The sequence below is a fragment of the Cydia fagiglandana genome, chromosome 19 (assembly GCF_963556715.1).
Source record: "Cydia fagiglandana chromosome 19, ilCydFagi1.1, whole genome shotgun sequence".
Lineage (NCBI taxonomy): Eukaryota > Metazoa > Arthropoda > Insecta > Lepidoptera > Tortricidae > Cydia > Cydia fagiglandana.
The window spans coordinates 9760189-9776493 of NC_085950.1; the positions used below are offsets into that span (position 1 = coordinate 9760189).

Consider the following 16305-nt stretch of genomic DNA (forward strand, 5'->3'; position numbering starts at 1 on the left):
CACGGGCAACGTTTTTGTCAGATAAAAATTCATTGATGGTATAGTATGTTCCTTTGATGAGCTCTGTCTTTAATACGAGTATGTTTATAAACTTTTGGATCTCTAATACTTTAAGGCTTTCAGGTAGTCTAGTTTCGAATATGTCAGTGTCAAAGTCGTGGTAAGACACGCGTTTAAAGTTAGACCAAGAAGAGTCTGCAGCTATTCTGATAGCCCACGCAGTGCACGTGTTATTTATACGTCATATTTAATTTCATAAATCAGGGATGGTAGCAGTGATACATAGGCTGTACACCCTTATACATATAGCCCCTAACAAGAAGAAGAAGCCTCCTTGGTAGAGAAATTAAAAGCCGTTGGCGCCGTAAACGCCAAAAGTCCGCCCACTTGGGCCGTCGGTCGTGGCGAAAGTCACGACAGCCCAAACCTAACCTAGCACCGAAATGATAGCCCGGCCCGGCAAATTAGTCAGGGCTGATTTGAGCCGTCGCTCACACCGAATATTTATTTGATTACTAGCTGTTGCCCGCGACTTCGTCCGCGTGGAATCTTATCTTCAACATTTTACATCTTTAGTACCTATAATTTTCATATCCAAGCGATGTTGAAATTAAGTACTTTTCTTTTTTAGCAAGTTTTATGAAGTTTTAAGTCAAGTGGATTTTGATGTTGGTTGCTGAAATTACTTTTCTTGTATTCTCATAATAGGTACCTATTTATACAAAGATTCAAGTTCCGCATTCCGCACTCACAAAATATCTGATCTCCATACAAACTTTCAACCCCTTTCTTACCACCTTGGGGGATGATTTTCAAAAATGCTTGAATTAGTTTTCATGTTTTTTAATTTATTACCTTTTTTTCCAAAAAGTTAAAGTTCCTAGCTTAAAATTAAATTTACACCCCAAGACGAATTTTCATCCCCTTTTTAGCCCCCTTAGGGATTGAATTTCCAAAAACATTGCAATTACTTTTTTTTTGTAATCGGCTATTATGTCTTTCTAAGAAGTTTCAAAGCATTTGTAATGGATTCAAACTTTGAACCCCATTTTAACCCTGTTAGGGGATGAATTTTACGAAACGCTGAAATTACTTTTCCTGTCTTCTAATAATATCCCTAAATACAAAGATTCAAGTCCCACACTCGAAAAAATGTTTGTTATCCATACAAGCTTTCAACCCCTTTTTCACCACCTTAGGGGATGAATTTTCAAAAACGCTGAAATTAGTTTTCTTGTATTTTAATAATATATCTTTTAACGAAGTTTCAAATTCGTAGCTCAAAAGAAAACTTTAACCCCATACAAACTTTCATCCCCTTTTTAACCCTGTTAGGGGATGAATTTTACAAAACGCTGAAATTACTTTTATTGCCTTCTAATAATATACCCAAATACAAAGATTCAAATCCCGCGCTCGAAAAAATGCATGATATCCATACAAACTTTCAACCCCGTTTTCACCACCATAGGAATGAATTTTCAAAAACGCTGTAATTAGTTTTCTTGTATTTTAATATAATACCTTTTTACAAAGTTTCAAGTTCCTCGCTTAAAATAAAATTTGCACCCGCAGACGAACTTCCATCCCCTTTTAAACCCCCTTAGAGGTTGATATTTCAAAAACGTTGCAATCACTTTTTTTGTAATCGGCTATTATGCCTTTCTAAGAAGTTTCAAAACCATTTGTAATTCAACCCCTTTTTCACCACCTTAGGGGATGAATTTTCAAAAACGCTGAAATTAGTTTCCTTGCATTTTAATAATATATCTTTTTACGAAGTTTCAAATTCCTAGCTTAAAAGAAAACTTTAAACCCATGCAAACTTTCATCCCCTTTTTAACCCCCTTAGGGGTTGAATTTCTCAAAATCGCTTCTTATCTCTTGTACACTTTATGAATGCAATCTGGTGTGCAAATTTCAACTTTCTAGCTTTTGTAGTTTCGGCTCTGCGTTGATGAATCAGTCAGTCAGTCAGTCAGGACACAGGAAGATAGATAGATGTATTTAACGCCACGCTGTTCGCCACGGGCACACTACACCTGCCTGTTTTGCGGTCGTGGTTGCCGCTCCCGTATTGGCTTATACAGCCATGAAAAACGTTGTCACCCTGCCTGACACTGTTTGTATAGTCTGCAATAGACTGAAAGGCCTATGATGATGATTTAAGTACCCCCTTATTCATAAAACTTTACGGGCCTGATTTAGTTAAATTATATTTTATCCTTTTCTTACAAATATATGTGTCAACATGACAGATAAAGAAGAACAAACGATTATTAGCTAATAGGTTTGTAGCGCATTTATGAATAAGGGGGTCAAACTCATTGTTGAGTTTTGCTGGGATATGACTATTTTTTTAAGATTACCTCTGTGTTTTATTAAATAAATGGGTCAAACAGAAAACTGTGTTACGTCTTTCCTGTAGACATACACATGAGTTAAGGGCTATAAAGGTTAATTTTCTTATTTAACCCTTATCCACGTGAAAAGGTCCTCCTTTTATTTAGAGAACTATGATAAAATAAGACGTAACACAGTTTTCTGTTTGACCCAAATAGATAATAACAAATGATTGTCTGGACTAGAGATGCACCGGATATTCGGTTACTATTCGGTATCCGGCCTATCCGGCCATGATTTTAATATCCGGCCGGATGCCGGATAGTAAAAATTGCTTGCTTTCGGAGTAAACTAATTGGATTAAGGAACAGTCTTGATCTTAATGGTACTTGTTTATTATTTTAAAACAATTTAAACATTCCACTGACTTGCACGCGCACTCATTTCGAACCTAGAAATGTGTCCACGCGAACGTCCACTAGGAACCAGGTCAAATCTCCAGAATGCGCACCTGTATAACCGAAATATAGGTATAGTTCCGCTGGCCGAATATTCGGCGGCCGGATACCGGATATTCGGCCGATGGTCAGGCCGAATATCCGGTATCCGGTACTCGGCCAAACAACTATCCGTTGCATCTCTAGTTTGGACTTTATTCGGTGTGAGGACGGCCGCAAATTAAGGCATTCTTCCAGATTTAGGCGCTATTCCGCAGTTCCCATAGGACCGGCATGTCACGCGATTGTTGGTATTTGTACGGTGACCAAGCTTGCGTAGCGTGCCAGTGCAAGTGCATAAGTACATTTTACTTTACAAGAAATACAATACAATTTACAACATACAGTCGAATGATAAATTTATGTCATTAAAAAACCGGCCAAGTGCGAGTCGGACTCGCGCACGAAGGGTTCCTTACCATTACGCAAACAACGGCAAATAAAATCACGTTTGTTGTATGCCAGCCCCACTTAAATGTTTATTTTATTCTTTGTTGTTATAGTGGCAACAGAAATACATCATCTGTGCAAATTTCAACTGTCTAGCTAATAGCTATCACGGTTCATGAGATACAGCCTGGTGACTTTACTCTTAGGGTACGGAACTCTAAAAAGTATTTTTGCCAGGTTTAAATTTTATGTGCTTCAGATTTGAATGATTCACGGTTAGGTTCACTAGAATTATTTATTACGTACTTTGTCTAATGACCATCCCCCTTATTCATAAACGTTTACTAAACTTGACAAGCCGATAATAATTGTTTGTCCCTTTCCGACGTATTGGCGTGGTGGAAAGGGACAAACGATTATTATCGGATTGCTAACTTGAGACGTTTATGAATAAGGGAGTATAAGTTTTTGGCACCTTTAGGGCTATCCCCGTTGCGATCTAATAAAAGGTAGATAAGATAACCTCCTCCTTTTTTATGTCGGTTAAAAACTCAGCACGTTTTTAAACAATCTTTCAGGAATAGCAAAAATATAATTAAAATTCAGCAAGATGACCGGTGAATTTCCACGTAAATTTTCAACTAATAAGTATTACCTAATAAGATTAGGTATGTAAAATTGAAAAATTGGGACATAACAAACATATATTACCTAATAAGATTATTAGGTATGTAAAATTGAAAAATTGGGACATAACAAACATATATTATGTATTTTAATTTTACCCCAACCAACAGGACCTATAAAAATGTCTTGATGACATGATGATGTTTATGACCTATAAATTTTTTATCTATAGTTTTGTAAGTTTTATTATGTTTGTTTATTCCTTTCTTTGTTTCTATCAGAATATATTTTTAGTTACCTAGTAAATGTAATTTGATAAAAATATCAGGTTTTAAAAATACTACATAGTCAACCATACAGTCTTAATAAAAAATATTATGGTATATTGTTTATCCCGATATTGGTAACCTCATGGTAGCAGCAGTGTCGTGTGTGTATGTTAATAAGGCATGTGTGGCCCTCAAGCCCATATAAAGAAAAAAAAAAGGCATGTGTGGTGGCCCTAATTACATGATTACATATTATTGCTTGTCACAGATTGATGCGGGATTAGGTTCGTCATTTACTTAAGGTTAAATTCCAGATGCGACTGCATTGCACCGATTACTGCTTTAAAACTTAAATATCCTAATACATATTTAATTTTAATGCCTTTTCTCGCAATTCAGTACTGGGGGTTAGAGAGCAAAGTTCTACAGCCGACGTCAAAGATATGTTTACATTTTTCGCCTTATTACAAAGGAATAAGTTGCGAGTGCGACAGCGGTTCAGGGTCGAATCATCCCTTTCTAACTTATGGCGCTATCCCTTTCGAGTTTCGACTATTATAGGGGTGGTCAAAATTCAAGTAATTATCTTATTTGTGGTCGTGCACGCAAAGGGACGTCAAGTAGTGCCAACCCTAATAATTGCTCGGAACAATGCTGAGCCGAATGGAGTGTCTCCCCACTGGCAGCAGTCATCGCAACAGCCGCCGCCGTCGCCACGATTTTATTACAAACTACTTAGTGACCCGCTCCGGCTTCGCACAGGTTTCACAAAACCTTAAGTTTTATTGATAGGTGAAAACCGCATGAAAATTCGTTCCGTAGTTTTTGAGTTTATCGCGAACATACAGTCGCCATCAGATATATTGGAGCGGCCGAGGTGCTCAAAAATATCTGAACACGCACTCTAACTCCTTGACAATAGAGGCGTGTTCGGATATTTGTGAGCGCCTTGGCCGCTCCGATATATCTGATGGGGACTGTACATACACACAAACAGACAGACGCGTTGGAGGACTTTGTTTTATAAGGAGTAGTGATTAATGACAACTTGTAATAATAAAAATGTAAACTTATAGTTCGTTTTTTTTAGCATTAGAAAGAACTCCACAGAAGCAAGCGTGCAGTTTTTATCAGGCTCTTTAATTGTTAATAATTATTGAATTTTCTAATGTAGCATGGTCAATACATATAATTTACTTCAAATTATTACCGCTAAAAGTGCCGGATTTGGAACCACAAGTTTACTTCTGCGAAGTTTTTTCTAATGCTAAAAAAAACAGACTATAATGTTCATCTAACGAATAAATTATAGAGATATTTTTATCAGAGCCGATATAATAAACTACGGTCTATCGCACATCTCCGATGCCTATAATGACAGAGTTTAGCCCGTTCCGAATCAAACCGCCAATAAGATTATATCGGTTTATTCTGACTCATAGTGTAATGATAGGTTGTAACCACCATTATTAGATATATACTTTGTATTCGTTTTATTGCTCTCAAACGATTTCTCGAAAATGGTCTTATTTTTGCCGTGGAAACAAGCGATCACGTTTATGGGTTTAATGCGGCTGTAACGCCTTATTGTTTTGTGAGAATCGATTTACAACTTGTAATTTGGTAACATTTGGCGCCTGGTTTGAGTTTTTGTAAAAAAAGATCAATTTATACAGTCTGATTTACACCTTTTCAGGCCATCTGTTGTTGAGTAGCGGAGTTAAGGAGTGACTTATAAAATGGCCACTACTAGAGTCATCTATTGTGTAGTAGAGTAACCAAATTTTAGACAAATATTACCACAGATGGCGCTATCTGTCACAGGAGGATGTAATTCATAATTATATATTTTAATATTTATAGATAAAAAGATACTACTACTTTGTAACAGACTATTGGATTGTTTTATTAATACATTTTTCCTTAAATAATTTTAAAACCGTTCCCTATCTTGTTCCTGTATTTAACTGGCACGTTTTGTTCTTTGTTCTTACTTTTAAATTGCAACACTTGGCAACACTGAAGCTGCAAGCTGTCAAACTAACTAAACGTAAAAGCAAAGTTTTCGCTTGTCATCATCAATAGTTTACTTTATTACAATAAATTTACAATGGCTCTCGAAACATTATGCCGTTTAGATGACAAAATCAATTTGAGGCCCGCTGACTCGCTCGCTTCCTTCCAAAACGATGTTATTGGATACACAGGCAACTTCTTCGCCAGCGCTCAGCTCGCAGCCCCGCCGTTCCCAAACGTAAGGTTATCTTGCCGAAAATCATGTATTTATGTTATTATTATGTACTTCAAAACTAAAACTTGAATTATAATGTTTTCAGCCTGCACAGACGCTAGCTAGCTTCAACCGAAAAGATGAGACTGGACGTGAAATCAAAATCAACTTTGACCACGGTACCACCACTCTGGGTTTCCGCTATAAGGTGAGATTTTAAAACTATCCTATCATATTTATCTGTCTTTTAAGTTTTTATCAAATCCTACAAGTTTCATGTTACCCCTATATTCCAATTTAGCTGACATCTTGTGTAGGACAAATAATGAAGTATTTTTGTCTTAAATCTGTAGGGCTATGATGGTCGGCTCTTTATCATTTGTCACCATGCCTGTCACGTTCTAACAAATATGTAAGTGTGAAAGTGACGCATTGGATGACAAGTGATAAAAATGTGACCATGATACTGCTTCTGGTCTAGTGATGGACCCAAGAAGTCATATCTGTAATAAAACAGTCCCGCCCCATATAAAGTTTCCTGATTAGTATTAACTAGATGAATTGACACTTTCTTAGTAAAGAAAACTGTCAAATCATCAATTGTCTTTTTTTACTAAAGGACAATTTTATATGCTTTAGACTTTTAGTAAAAAATCTGTGCAGTTCTATTTGTAGCAATATTAATGATACATGAGATGAATACTATTTGAATTTGGCCATACTGAATACTGAGCCAGAACAGTCTATTTTGGTTGACAGCACAATAAAAATACATACTACATTTTTTTAACAAACTATAGAACTAAAATTCAAAAATGTTCAGGCATCTCAGCGATTATTCTGAGGGCAGAAGCTAACAAATTGGATACATTTTTAAAGACTTATTATAGAACTTTGATGAAGTATAGGTTTTAACTTGCCAATAATGATAAACAAAATAAATTTAACTTTAAATTGATCTAAATTTGATTACGATGTAACTGATGTATATGAATAGGGCGGAGTGCTGCTGGCCGTGGACTCCCGAGCCACCGGTGGCCAGTTCATCGGCTCTCAGACCATGAAGAAGATTGTGGAGATCAATGACTACTTGCTAGGTAAATATTTTTAGTATTTTTCATAGCTGCCATTAATATTAGTACCTGGAAGATCAAGCTTTGCTCGCGGAAAACATAAAAACTCAAAATGCGCTTTTTCCCAGAGGCCAGGGCATCTCAGAAACGGCTTTAACGATTTCGATGAAATTCGCTAGTTCATATCTCTGGGAAAAGGCGAATTTTTGAGTTTTTAGGGTTCCGTACCCAAAGGGTAAAACGGGACCCTATTACTAAGACTTCGCTGTCCGTCCGTCCGTCCGTCCGTCTGTCTGTCACCAAGCTGTATCTCACGAACCGTGATAGCTAGACAGTTGAAATTTTCACAGATGATGTATTTCTGTTGCCGCTATAACAACAAATACTAAAAACAGAATAAAATAAAGATTTAAAGTGGGGCTCCCATACAGCAAATGTGATTTTTAGGGTTCCGTACCCAAAGGGTAAAACGGGACCCTATTACTAAGACTTCGCTGTCCGTCCGTCCGTCCGTCTGTCACCAGGCTGTATCTCACGAACCGTGATAGCTAGACAGTTGAAATTTTCACAGATGATGTATTTCTGTTGCCGCTATAACAACAAATACTAAAAACAGAATAAAATAAAGATTTAAATGGGGCTCCCATACAACAAACGTGATTTTTGACCAAAGTTAAGCAACGTCGGGAGGGGTCAGTACTTGGATGGGTGACCGTTTTTTTTTGCTTTTTTGTTTTTTTTTTTGCATTGTGGTACGGAACCCTTCGTGCGCGAGTCCGACTCGCACTTGCCCGGTTTTTGACCAAAGTTAAGCAACGTCGGGCGTGGTCAGTACTTGGATGGGTGACCATTTTCTTTTTGCATTTTTTCCGTTTTTTTTTGTGCTTTATGGTACGGAACCCTTCGTGCGCGAGTCCGACTCGCACTTGCCCGGTTTTTATGTTTTCCGAGCAAAGCTCGGTCTCCCAGATATTTTATTATTATTATTGTCTTTTCCATATCTCGGGACCATGGGGTCCCAGACCTTTGGGAGACGTACGTGGGGCCGAAGCCAACAGCGCAAAGGCCCTTTAAGACAATTTAATCTAAAAGCAAGGGATACACATATTATTATAGCTTTATTTACTCAGTGCTTTATGCACTTTTGATTGCACTGATGACACACCCAGCAGGGGGTGAAAGCCTCCTCTTTACCCTTCCATTTCTCTCTGTTTTTTGCTGTTTCCATCCAGTTCTTTCAAGCCAGTTGTATGATGTCGTCTGCCCATTGTTTATGAGGTTTTCCTCTACCTTTCTTATTAATATTAACTCACATTATAGACGGGTCTAACGCGAATTATATTCAATTACCTTGATTTACCGACGTTTCGACACAGGTTTCACTGGTCGTGGTCGCGGCTGACTGATGTCCCAGATGATGTGATGATGTCTGATGATGTGATGTGATGTTGTGTGATGTCTTTCTTATTAAGTATTTATTAATCAGGTACGCTGGCCGGAGGCGCCGCCGACTGTGTGTACTGGGACCGGGTGCTGGCCAAACAGTGCCGTCTGTACGAGCTGCGCAACCGCGAGAGGATCTCCGTGGCCGCCGCCAGCAAGCTCATGGCCAACATGGTGTACAACTATAAGGGCATGGGGCTCAGCATGGGCATGATGCTGGCTGGCTACGACAAGAGGGTAAGTCTCACCACAGAATAAATAATAGTACTACCGTACAAACAAGTTTGACAGCGATTCAGGGACTCATGCTAGCCCTTTCTAATATATTGCTGGCCCAATATTACAGAGTTCTATGTTTCACTTTTATCGAACTGAAATTTGAACATTGTCACAGTGACATTAAGTTGAATTTCAACTATCTTGAAAATGTAACATAGAACCCTGTAATATTGGGCCAGCGATATGGCACTATCCCTTTCGGCTATTTAGGGTTGCCAAAATTCAAGTGATCTTATCTGTGGTCGCGCACGCAAAGGGAAGTCAAGTTGTGTCAACCCTAATAATTGTTCGGAGCAATGCTGAACCGAATGGACCCGAGTTTGCTCTGATTTGGCTTAACCTCTAAGGGCCACTTTCACCATCCCACTAACCCAGGGTTAACCGGTAAAACTGTTAACACAGTGTCAAATTGTACTGGTAACCATGGTAACTCCAGGTTTAACCGGTTAACCCCGGGTTAGTGGGATGGTGCAAGTAGCGCTAAGTTGTCATCTTTCCACAGGGCCCCCAACTGTACTATGTGGACAGTGAAGGCACCCGCACCGCCGGCAAGGTGTTCTCCGTGGGCTCGGGCTCCGTCTACGCGTTCGGTGTGCTCGACTCGGGGTATCATTGGGACCTCAGCGATGTGGAAGCGCAAGGTACTATTCCATATGACCCAGACTATATGTGCCTTCCCATACAACCATTTCCAGTCGCCGTTACGACGCGGTGTAGACACATCTTGTGTCGACACCGTCTGTTTCGGTCACAATTCCAGTCGCAGAGTCGTCGCCGTGTCGACACAGTTACCAGAAATGGGGAAGGGTCGACACATGACACAAAGTGACATAAAGTGTGGTCGCCGTGTGCACACATTGTTTCGGGTTTGCGACTACTTTATGCCAAAATCATTCGTTCATTCGTTCATTTTGTTCCTGTCAAATGGAAACTGTCAGATGGAAAAATAGTTAAATAAAAATAAGTGACATTAATACGCCATCTCTAAAACGGATTACAAGACGTAATTATATATTGTTTGCATTTATATTACAATAGGACTTAAATTATCATGGGGAACTAAACTGCTCGAGTGATTTGATAAACTAAGTGTAATATAATCAACGCGCCACCACATTGTTTTAGTTTAGCCGGAAATGAAATTGTTTACTTCTCAGTGCTTGTGTTCATAAATATATTATTTGATGCATTTTTAGTACTTCGATGCGTATACTATACTTAAATAACAGAAATAATGCTTTACATACTACGAAACTTGTTAATTATGATGTATAAATATGGTTTAAGGCTGAGAAATATTGCAGTCACAAAGTAGTCGCAAATGTTTCGACTTTGTGTCGACTCTGTGTAGACACATGACACGCGCTGTCAAAAGTAATAACAAAGTTACTGGATTTGCAAAATGGCTCCTTGTGTTCATTTGTTTTCAGATATTCTCAAAGTGTAAAAATGACGTGGTCAGAGATGGGACTTAATAGATTAACTGTTTATTCGACTAATTAATGGAATAAAAAAAGTTAATCCTCAAATTTTAATCACGATTAGTTTAGTCGACCTAACATAGATTGAAATTGAATTAATCTGAACATTAATCGAATAAATTATCGATTAAATCTCGGTTGGAAGTTGACAGGGGGCCATTTTTGTACGTAAAAATAATAGAAATGTCTTGCATGCAGATGGTAGCCAAACACTTTGTCATAAAAGTCGAGATGGGTGTCGATTTATAAGTTTTAGGGAGTGCCGATTTCGAAAATGATGACCATTTTGGATTCCAAGATGGCGGCCATGCACTATGTCATAAAAGTCGTCATGGGTGTCGTTTTATACGTTTTAGGGGTCCCCGATTTAGAAAATGATAACCATTTTGAAATCCAAAATGGCGGCCATGCACTATGTCATAAAAGTCGTCATGGGTGTCGTTTTATAGGTTTTAAGGGGCGCAGATTTCGAAAACGATGACCAATTTGGCTTCCAAGATGGCGGCCATGCACTATGTCATAAAAGTCGTCATGGATGTCGTTTTATAGGTTTTAGGGGGCCCCGCCTTCGAAAATGATGACCATTTTGGAATCCAGAATGGCGGCCATGCACTATGTCATAAAAGTCGTCATGGGTGTCGTTTTATAGGTTTTGGGGGGCGCAGATTTCGAAAACGATAACCATTTTCGATTCCAAAATGGCGGCCATGCACTATGTCATAAAAGTCGTCATGGATGTCGTTTTATGGGTTTTAGGGGGCCCCGATTTAGAAAATGATGACCATTTTGAAATCCAAAATGGCGGCCATGCACTATGTCATAAAAGTCGTCATGGGTGTCGTTTTATAGGTTTTGGGGGGCGCAGATTTCGAAAACGATAACCATTTTCGATTCCAAAATGGCGGCCATGCACTATGTCATAAAAGTCGTCATGGATGTCGTTTTATAGGTTTTGGGGGGCGCAGATTTAGAAAATGATGACCATTTTGGATTCCAAAATGGTGGCCATGCACTATGTCAGAAAAGTCGTCATGGGTGTCGTTTTATAGTTTTTAGGGGGCGCAGATTTCGAAAACGATGACTATTTTGGATTCCAAAATAGCGGCCATGCACTATGTTATAAAAGTCGTCATGGATGTCGTTTTATAGGTTTTAGGGGGCCCCGCTTTCGAAAATGATGACCATTTTGGAATCCAGAATGGCGGCCATGCACTATGTCATGAAAGTCGTCATGGGTGTCGTTTTATAGGTTTTGGGGGGCGCAGATTTCTAAAACGATAACCATTTTCGATTCCAAAATGGCGGCCATGCACTATGTCATAAAAGTCGTCATGGATGTCGTTTTATAGGTTTTAGGGGGCCCCGATTTAGAAAATGATGACCATTTTGAAATCCAAAATGGCGGCCATGCACTGTCATAAAAGTTGTCATGGGTGTCGTTTTATAGGTTTTGGGGGGCGCAGATTTAGAAAATGATGACCATTTTGGATTCCAAAATGGTGGCCATGCACTATGTCATAAAAGTCATCATGGGTGTTGTTTTATAGGTTTTAGGGGGCGCAGATTTCGAAAACGATGACCATTTTGCAATCCAAAATGGCGGCCACGCACTATGTCATAAAAGTTGTCATGGGTGTCGTTTTATAGGTTTTAGGGGGCCCTGATTTCGAAAATGATGACCATTTTGGAATCCAAAATGGCGGCCATGCAGTATGTCATTAAAGTCGTTATGGCTGTCGTTTTATAGGTTTTAGGGAGCGCAGATTTCGAAAATAATAACTATTTTGGAATCCAAGATGGCGGCCATGCACTATGTTAAAAGTCGACATGGATGTCGTTTTGTTGGGCATGGTCATCATTTTCGAAATCTGCTCTTCCTAATACCTATAAATCAACAGCTATGACGGCTTATATGACAAAGTGCACGGCAGACATCTTGGAATCCAAAATGGTCATCATTTTCGAATTCTGCACTCCCTAAAACCTATAAAACGATATCCATGACGACTTTTAAGACAAAGTGCACGGCACACATCTTGGATTCCAAACTGGTCATCATTTTCGAAATCGGCACTTCCTAAAACCTATAAAACGATATTCATGACGACTTTTATGACAAAATACGTAGCGGCCATCTTGGATTATAAAATGATCATCGTTTTCGAATTCTGCACTCCCTAAAACCTATAAATCGACATCCGTGACGACGCAAGTTATCTTTATTTTCAGATTAACAAATTGCTACAGAATACAAATGACAAAAAAAGAAGCGAGGAGGTAATGAAACAAGCAAAAATACAGATGATTCCTCGACGCAATAGGATGCTTCTTAAATTGTGTCCAGATTTTTTTGTCATAAAAGTTTTTATTTTTCACGTATTACTCTCACAAGTTCCGTGACATTTCGACCTTGTAATTTTTTAAGTAAATGTTTTTGTTTATCTGTGAGGATCTCACTAGAATAATATAATCAAGGTATGTTTATATTTGATGATTGAAATAGTAACGCAAAAATAAAATTATATTTGTGTCTTGTATTCCTGCCGAAGACTTTTATTTTTCCTTTTCCTTCTACATAAGTTTGGTCAAGTAATAAGAATTTAGGGCTCTCAATTTTATTTTGACTTCTACAACAGTAAAGCTACGAGGCCATGTTTGGTATCGTTTTCGTATAAATTCGCAGTACCAAATTTAGTTATGGTATCACATTGACACCATTCCTAAGTAAAAACATATAAACTTACTTTCTTTTAAACTCCTCTTCACGCTTAAACTGCTGAACAGTTTTAATTTAAATTTAGTACACATATATTTTGAGTCCCGAGACAGGACATAATAAGTTATCTCAAAAATCATCCTTCAAAGGTGTGAAATGAGGTGTAGGGAGGAATTCAGAATTGACTTCTTGAAGTTAATACTGTTTAAGTTTAGGTTTGAAGTCATGTTTTTTTTTATCATTTTTAACTAATTCAAAGATGTAGACCATCCCAAATTTAATATAAATCGGTTCAGCGGTTATTGATTTCCCGTACAAATTTCCACGCCACTTTTCACACCTTCAAAAGATGATTTTGATTATAAGATCTATCCTATGTCCTGTTCCGGGACGCAAACTATTTCTATACCAAATTTCAACGAAATCGGTTCAGCGGTTAAGCGTCAAGAGGAGTTTAAAAAAAACCGACCAAGTGCGAGTCGGACTCGCGTATTAAGGGTTCCGTACATTAAGTCCGACTCGCGCTTGACTGCACATTTCTAATAGGTTTTCCTGTCATCTATAGGTAAAGAACTATTTTGTGTATTCAGACAGACAGACATACAGACGCAAGATTCCGTTTATTGCTTTTGAGGTACGGAACCCTAAAAAGATTTTTTTAATTTTGTGGAATGGTTTCAATGTGATACCTTAAATGGATTCAGCAACCCAGATTTATACGAAAACGATACCATACACGGCCTAGCACCTTCACTGATGTAGATATATCAAGATAAAATTGAGAGCCCTAAATAAACTTTCAAGAGCGGATATCTCAAAAACTATTCAACATATCGAAAAAATTGACTGAATAAATTTGTAACAAATTAAATTAACTTTCATTTTGTATAAGTGGCCATGTCGCTAAGATGCATAGTTTCCGAGATATAATCGAAAAACCGGAAAATGGGACATTCAAAGCCCCCTCTCTTCCCCCCGCTCAAGGGCTACGGCCGGGGACTTTTGATATGTTCACCTCCTAACTTGTCCAAACCAAGTTACAGTGTCAATAATTGTGTTCCGAGCATTTCCCTCTACAACTTTTTTGAGCATTCGTTGGCTGACGTAAGTAGCTTATTGCATTTCTTTAAAAACTTTTCTGTAAAAGGTTGACGGGTGTTGGGTGTTTATATGGTTTTGGTCGATTATTATCATTTGCATCGCCCATGATGACTTACTAGAATTACTTACGAGCACACGAGACACTAATAGTAGTTTGACAAACCTTGGTTTTCAAGAGGTATTTTATATTGACATTTGCTGTCACAAATTTGCTGTCAGATTTAGTCGCAAACCGCACGCAAAGTGCACACAAATGTGTCGACACCTTGTTACGGAAAAGTGTACACACGGCGACGACACTTTGTTTCGAAACAATTCTAGACACATTGTGTGGACTCTGTTACGACACATCTGACATTTAGTTACGACTTTGATGATTCTGCGACTGGAATGGTTATATGGGTTTCCTTTAGAGAAGGGTCTATATGCTGCATAAGGGTGGTATTCCACCTGTCCAATTTCTTTGTCGAATGTGTATTTGCGTCTCAAATTTTGCTTAGTCAGAGAGTGAGACGCAATGCACATTGGACCAAGAAATTGGACAGGTGGAATACCAAACTGTCTAAAGAAAAGGGTCCTTACTAGAGATGAACCGAATATTCGGTTACTATCCGGTATTCGGCCATTATTTTACTATCCGGCCGGATACCGGATAGTAACATTGCTTGATTTCAGAGTAAACAAACTGGATTTAAGAAACAGACATGGTCATAATCGTACTTGTTTATTATTTTAAAACAATTTAATAATTCCATTGACTTGCACGCGCACTCATTTCGAACCTAGAAATGAGTCCTATTATTAATATTTTTAGAAATTTAAAAAAAAAGAAATATTAGTAATTTTATAACCCAAAACTGATTAGGAACGAAAATCGTTATTGGTACAAAAATTTGTTATTTAACTGCATAGCGAATTAAATAAGTTAAAGTGACGTCACTTAGTTTGTGACTCCCCCTCCCCCCTGACACAACATGTCACATTTTCTTGACCCCCCCCCCCTAAACGTGTGTTGTATTTAATGGATGACCCCACTTCGAAATAAAATAAGAAATATACTTGGTCAAGCAGATCTTGTCAGTAGAAAAAGGCGGCAAATTTGAAAAATGTAGGCGCGAAGGTATATCGTCCCATAGAAAATTTGAATTTCGCGCCTTTTTTTACTGACAAGATTTGCTTGACCAGCTATAATTATTCGCCAGAGCTCGGCCGGCGCGCGATCTACCACGCGACGCACCGCGACGCGTACTCCGGCGGCATCATCCGGGTGTACCACATGAACCAGGACGGCTGGGTCAACATCTCCAACGAGGACTGCTCCGAGCTGCACTACAAGTATCAGGCCGAGAAGGGGCTTAAGGAATAAATTGGGATTTTTTATTATATTGCTTGTTTTATTCAACCCCCCAATACTACAAGGTCCACAGAGAGATGCTCGAAACTCTTTCAAAGGAGTAATAAATTAAGATTTTTAATCATATTGCTAGTTTTATTCAACCTCCCAATACAGTTTAAAAGGTGCTCGAAACTCTATTTTCAAAGGAGTAATAAATTTGGGATTTTTAATTATATTGCTAGTTTTATTCAACCCCCAATACAGTATTGTAGGAAGTTCCCTTTCTATACGGTAGCACAGAATAAATAATAGTACTAGGTACGGAAGACTCACTCTCTAACAAAACGCGTCTGTCACGATCAGCACAGCATATCTGTGCTGATCTTATGCTTATGGCAAACCCCAAAATTGGGGTCGAACGGATGTACTTTTAGCTACCTGTAGCAAAGCGACGAAATCGCAGAGTGAGACACGCCTGACGGTAGTACTATTATTTATTCTGTAACAGGGTTTTTACCCT

At 38.5% G+C, this 16305-nt stretch overlaps 1 protein-coding gene across 1 annotated transcript; it reads left to right on the forward strand.

Moving 5' to 3' along the window:
* The first annotated feature begins 6149 nt into the window (after positions 1–6149).
* On the forward strand, positions 6150–15927 carry LOC134673763 (proteasome subunit beta type-5-like). Its single transcript, XM_063531784.1, has 6 exons — positions 6150–6380; positions 6463–6564; positions 7354–7453; positions 8916–9109; positions 9654–9792; positions 15652–15927. Exons 1-6 carry the CDS (start codon positions 6237–6239, stop codon positions 15813–15815), a joined length of 843 nt encoding a protein of 280 aa, XP_063387854.1. The 5' UTR covers positions 6150–6236; the 3' UTR covers positions 15816–15927.
* The last annotated feature ends 378 nt before the right edge of the window (positions 15928–16305 follow it).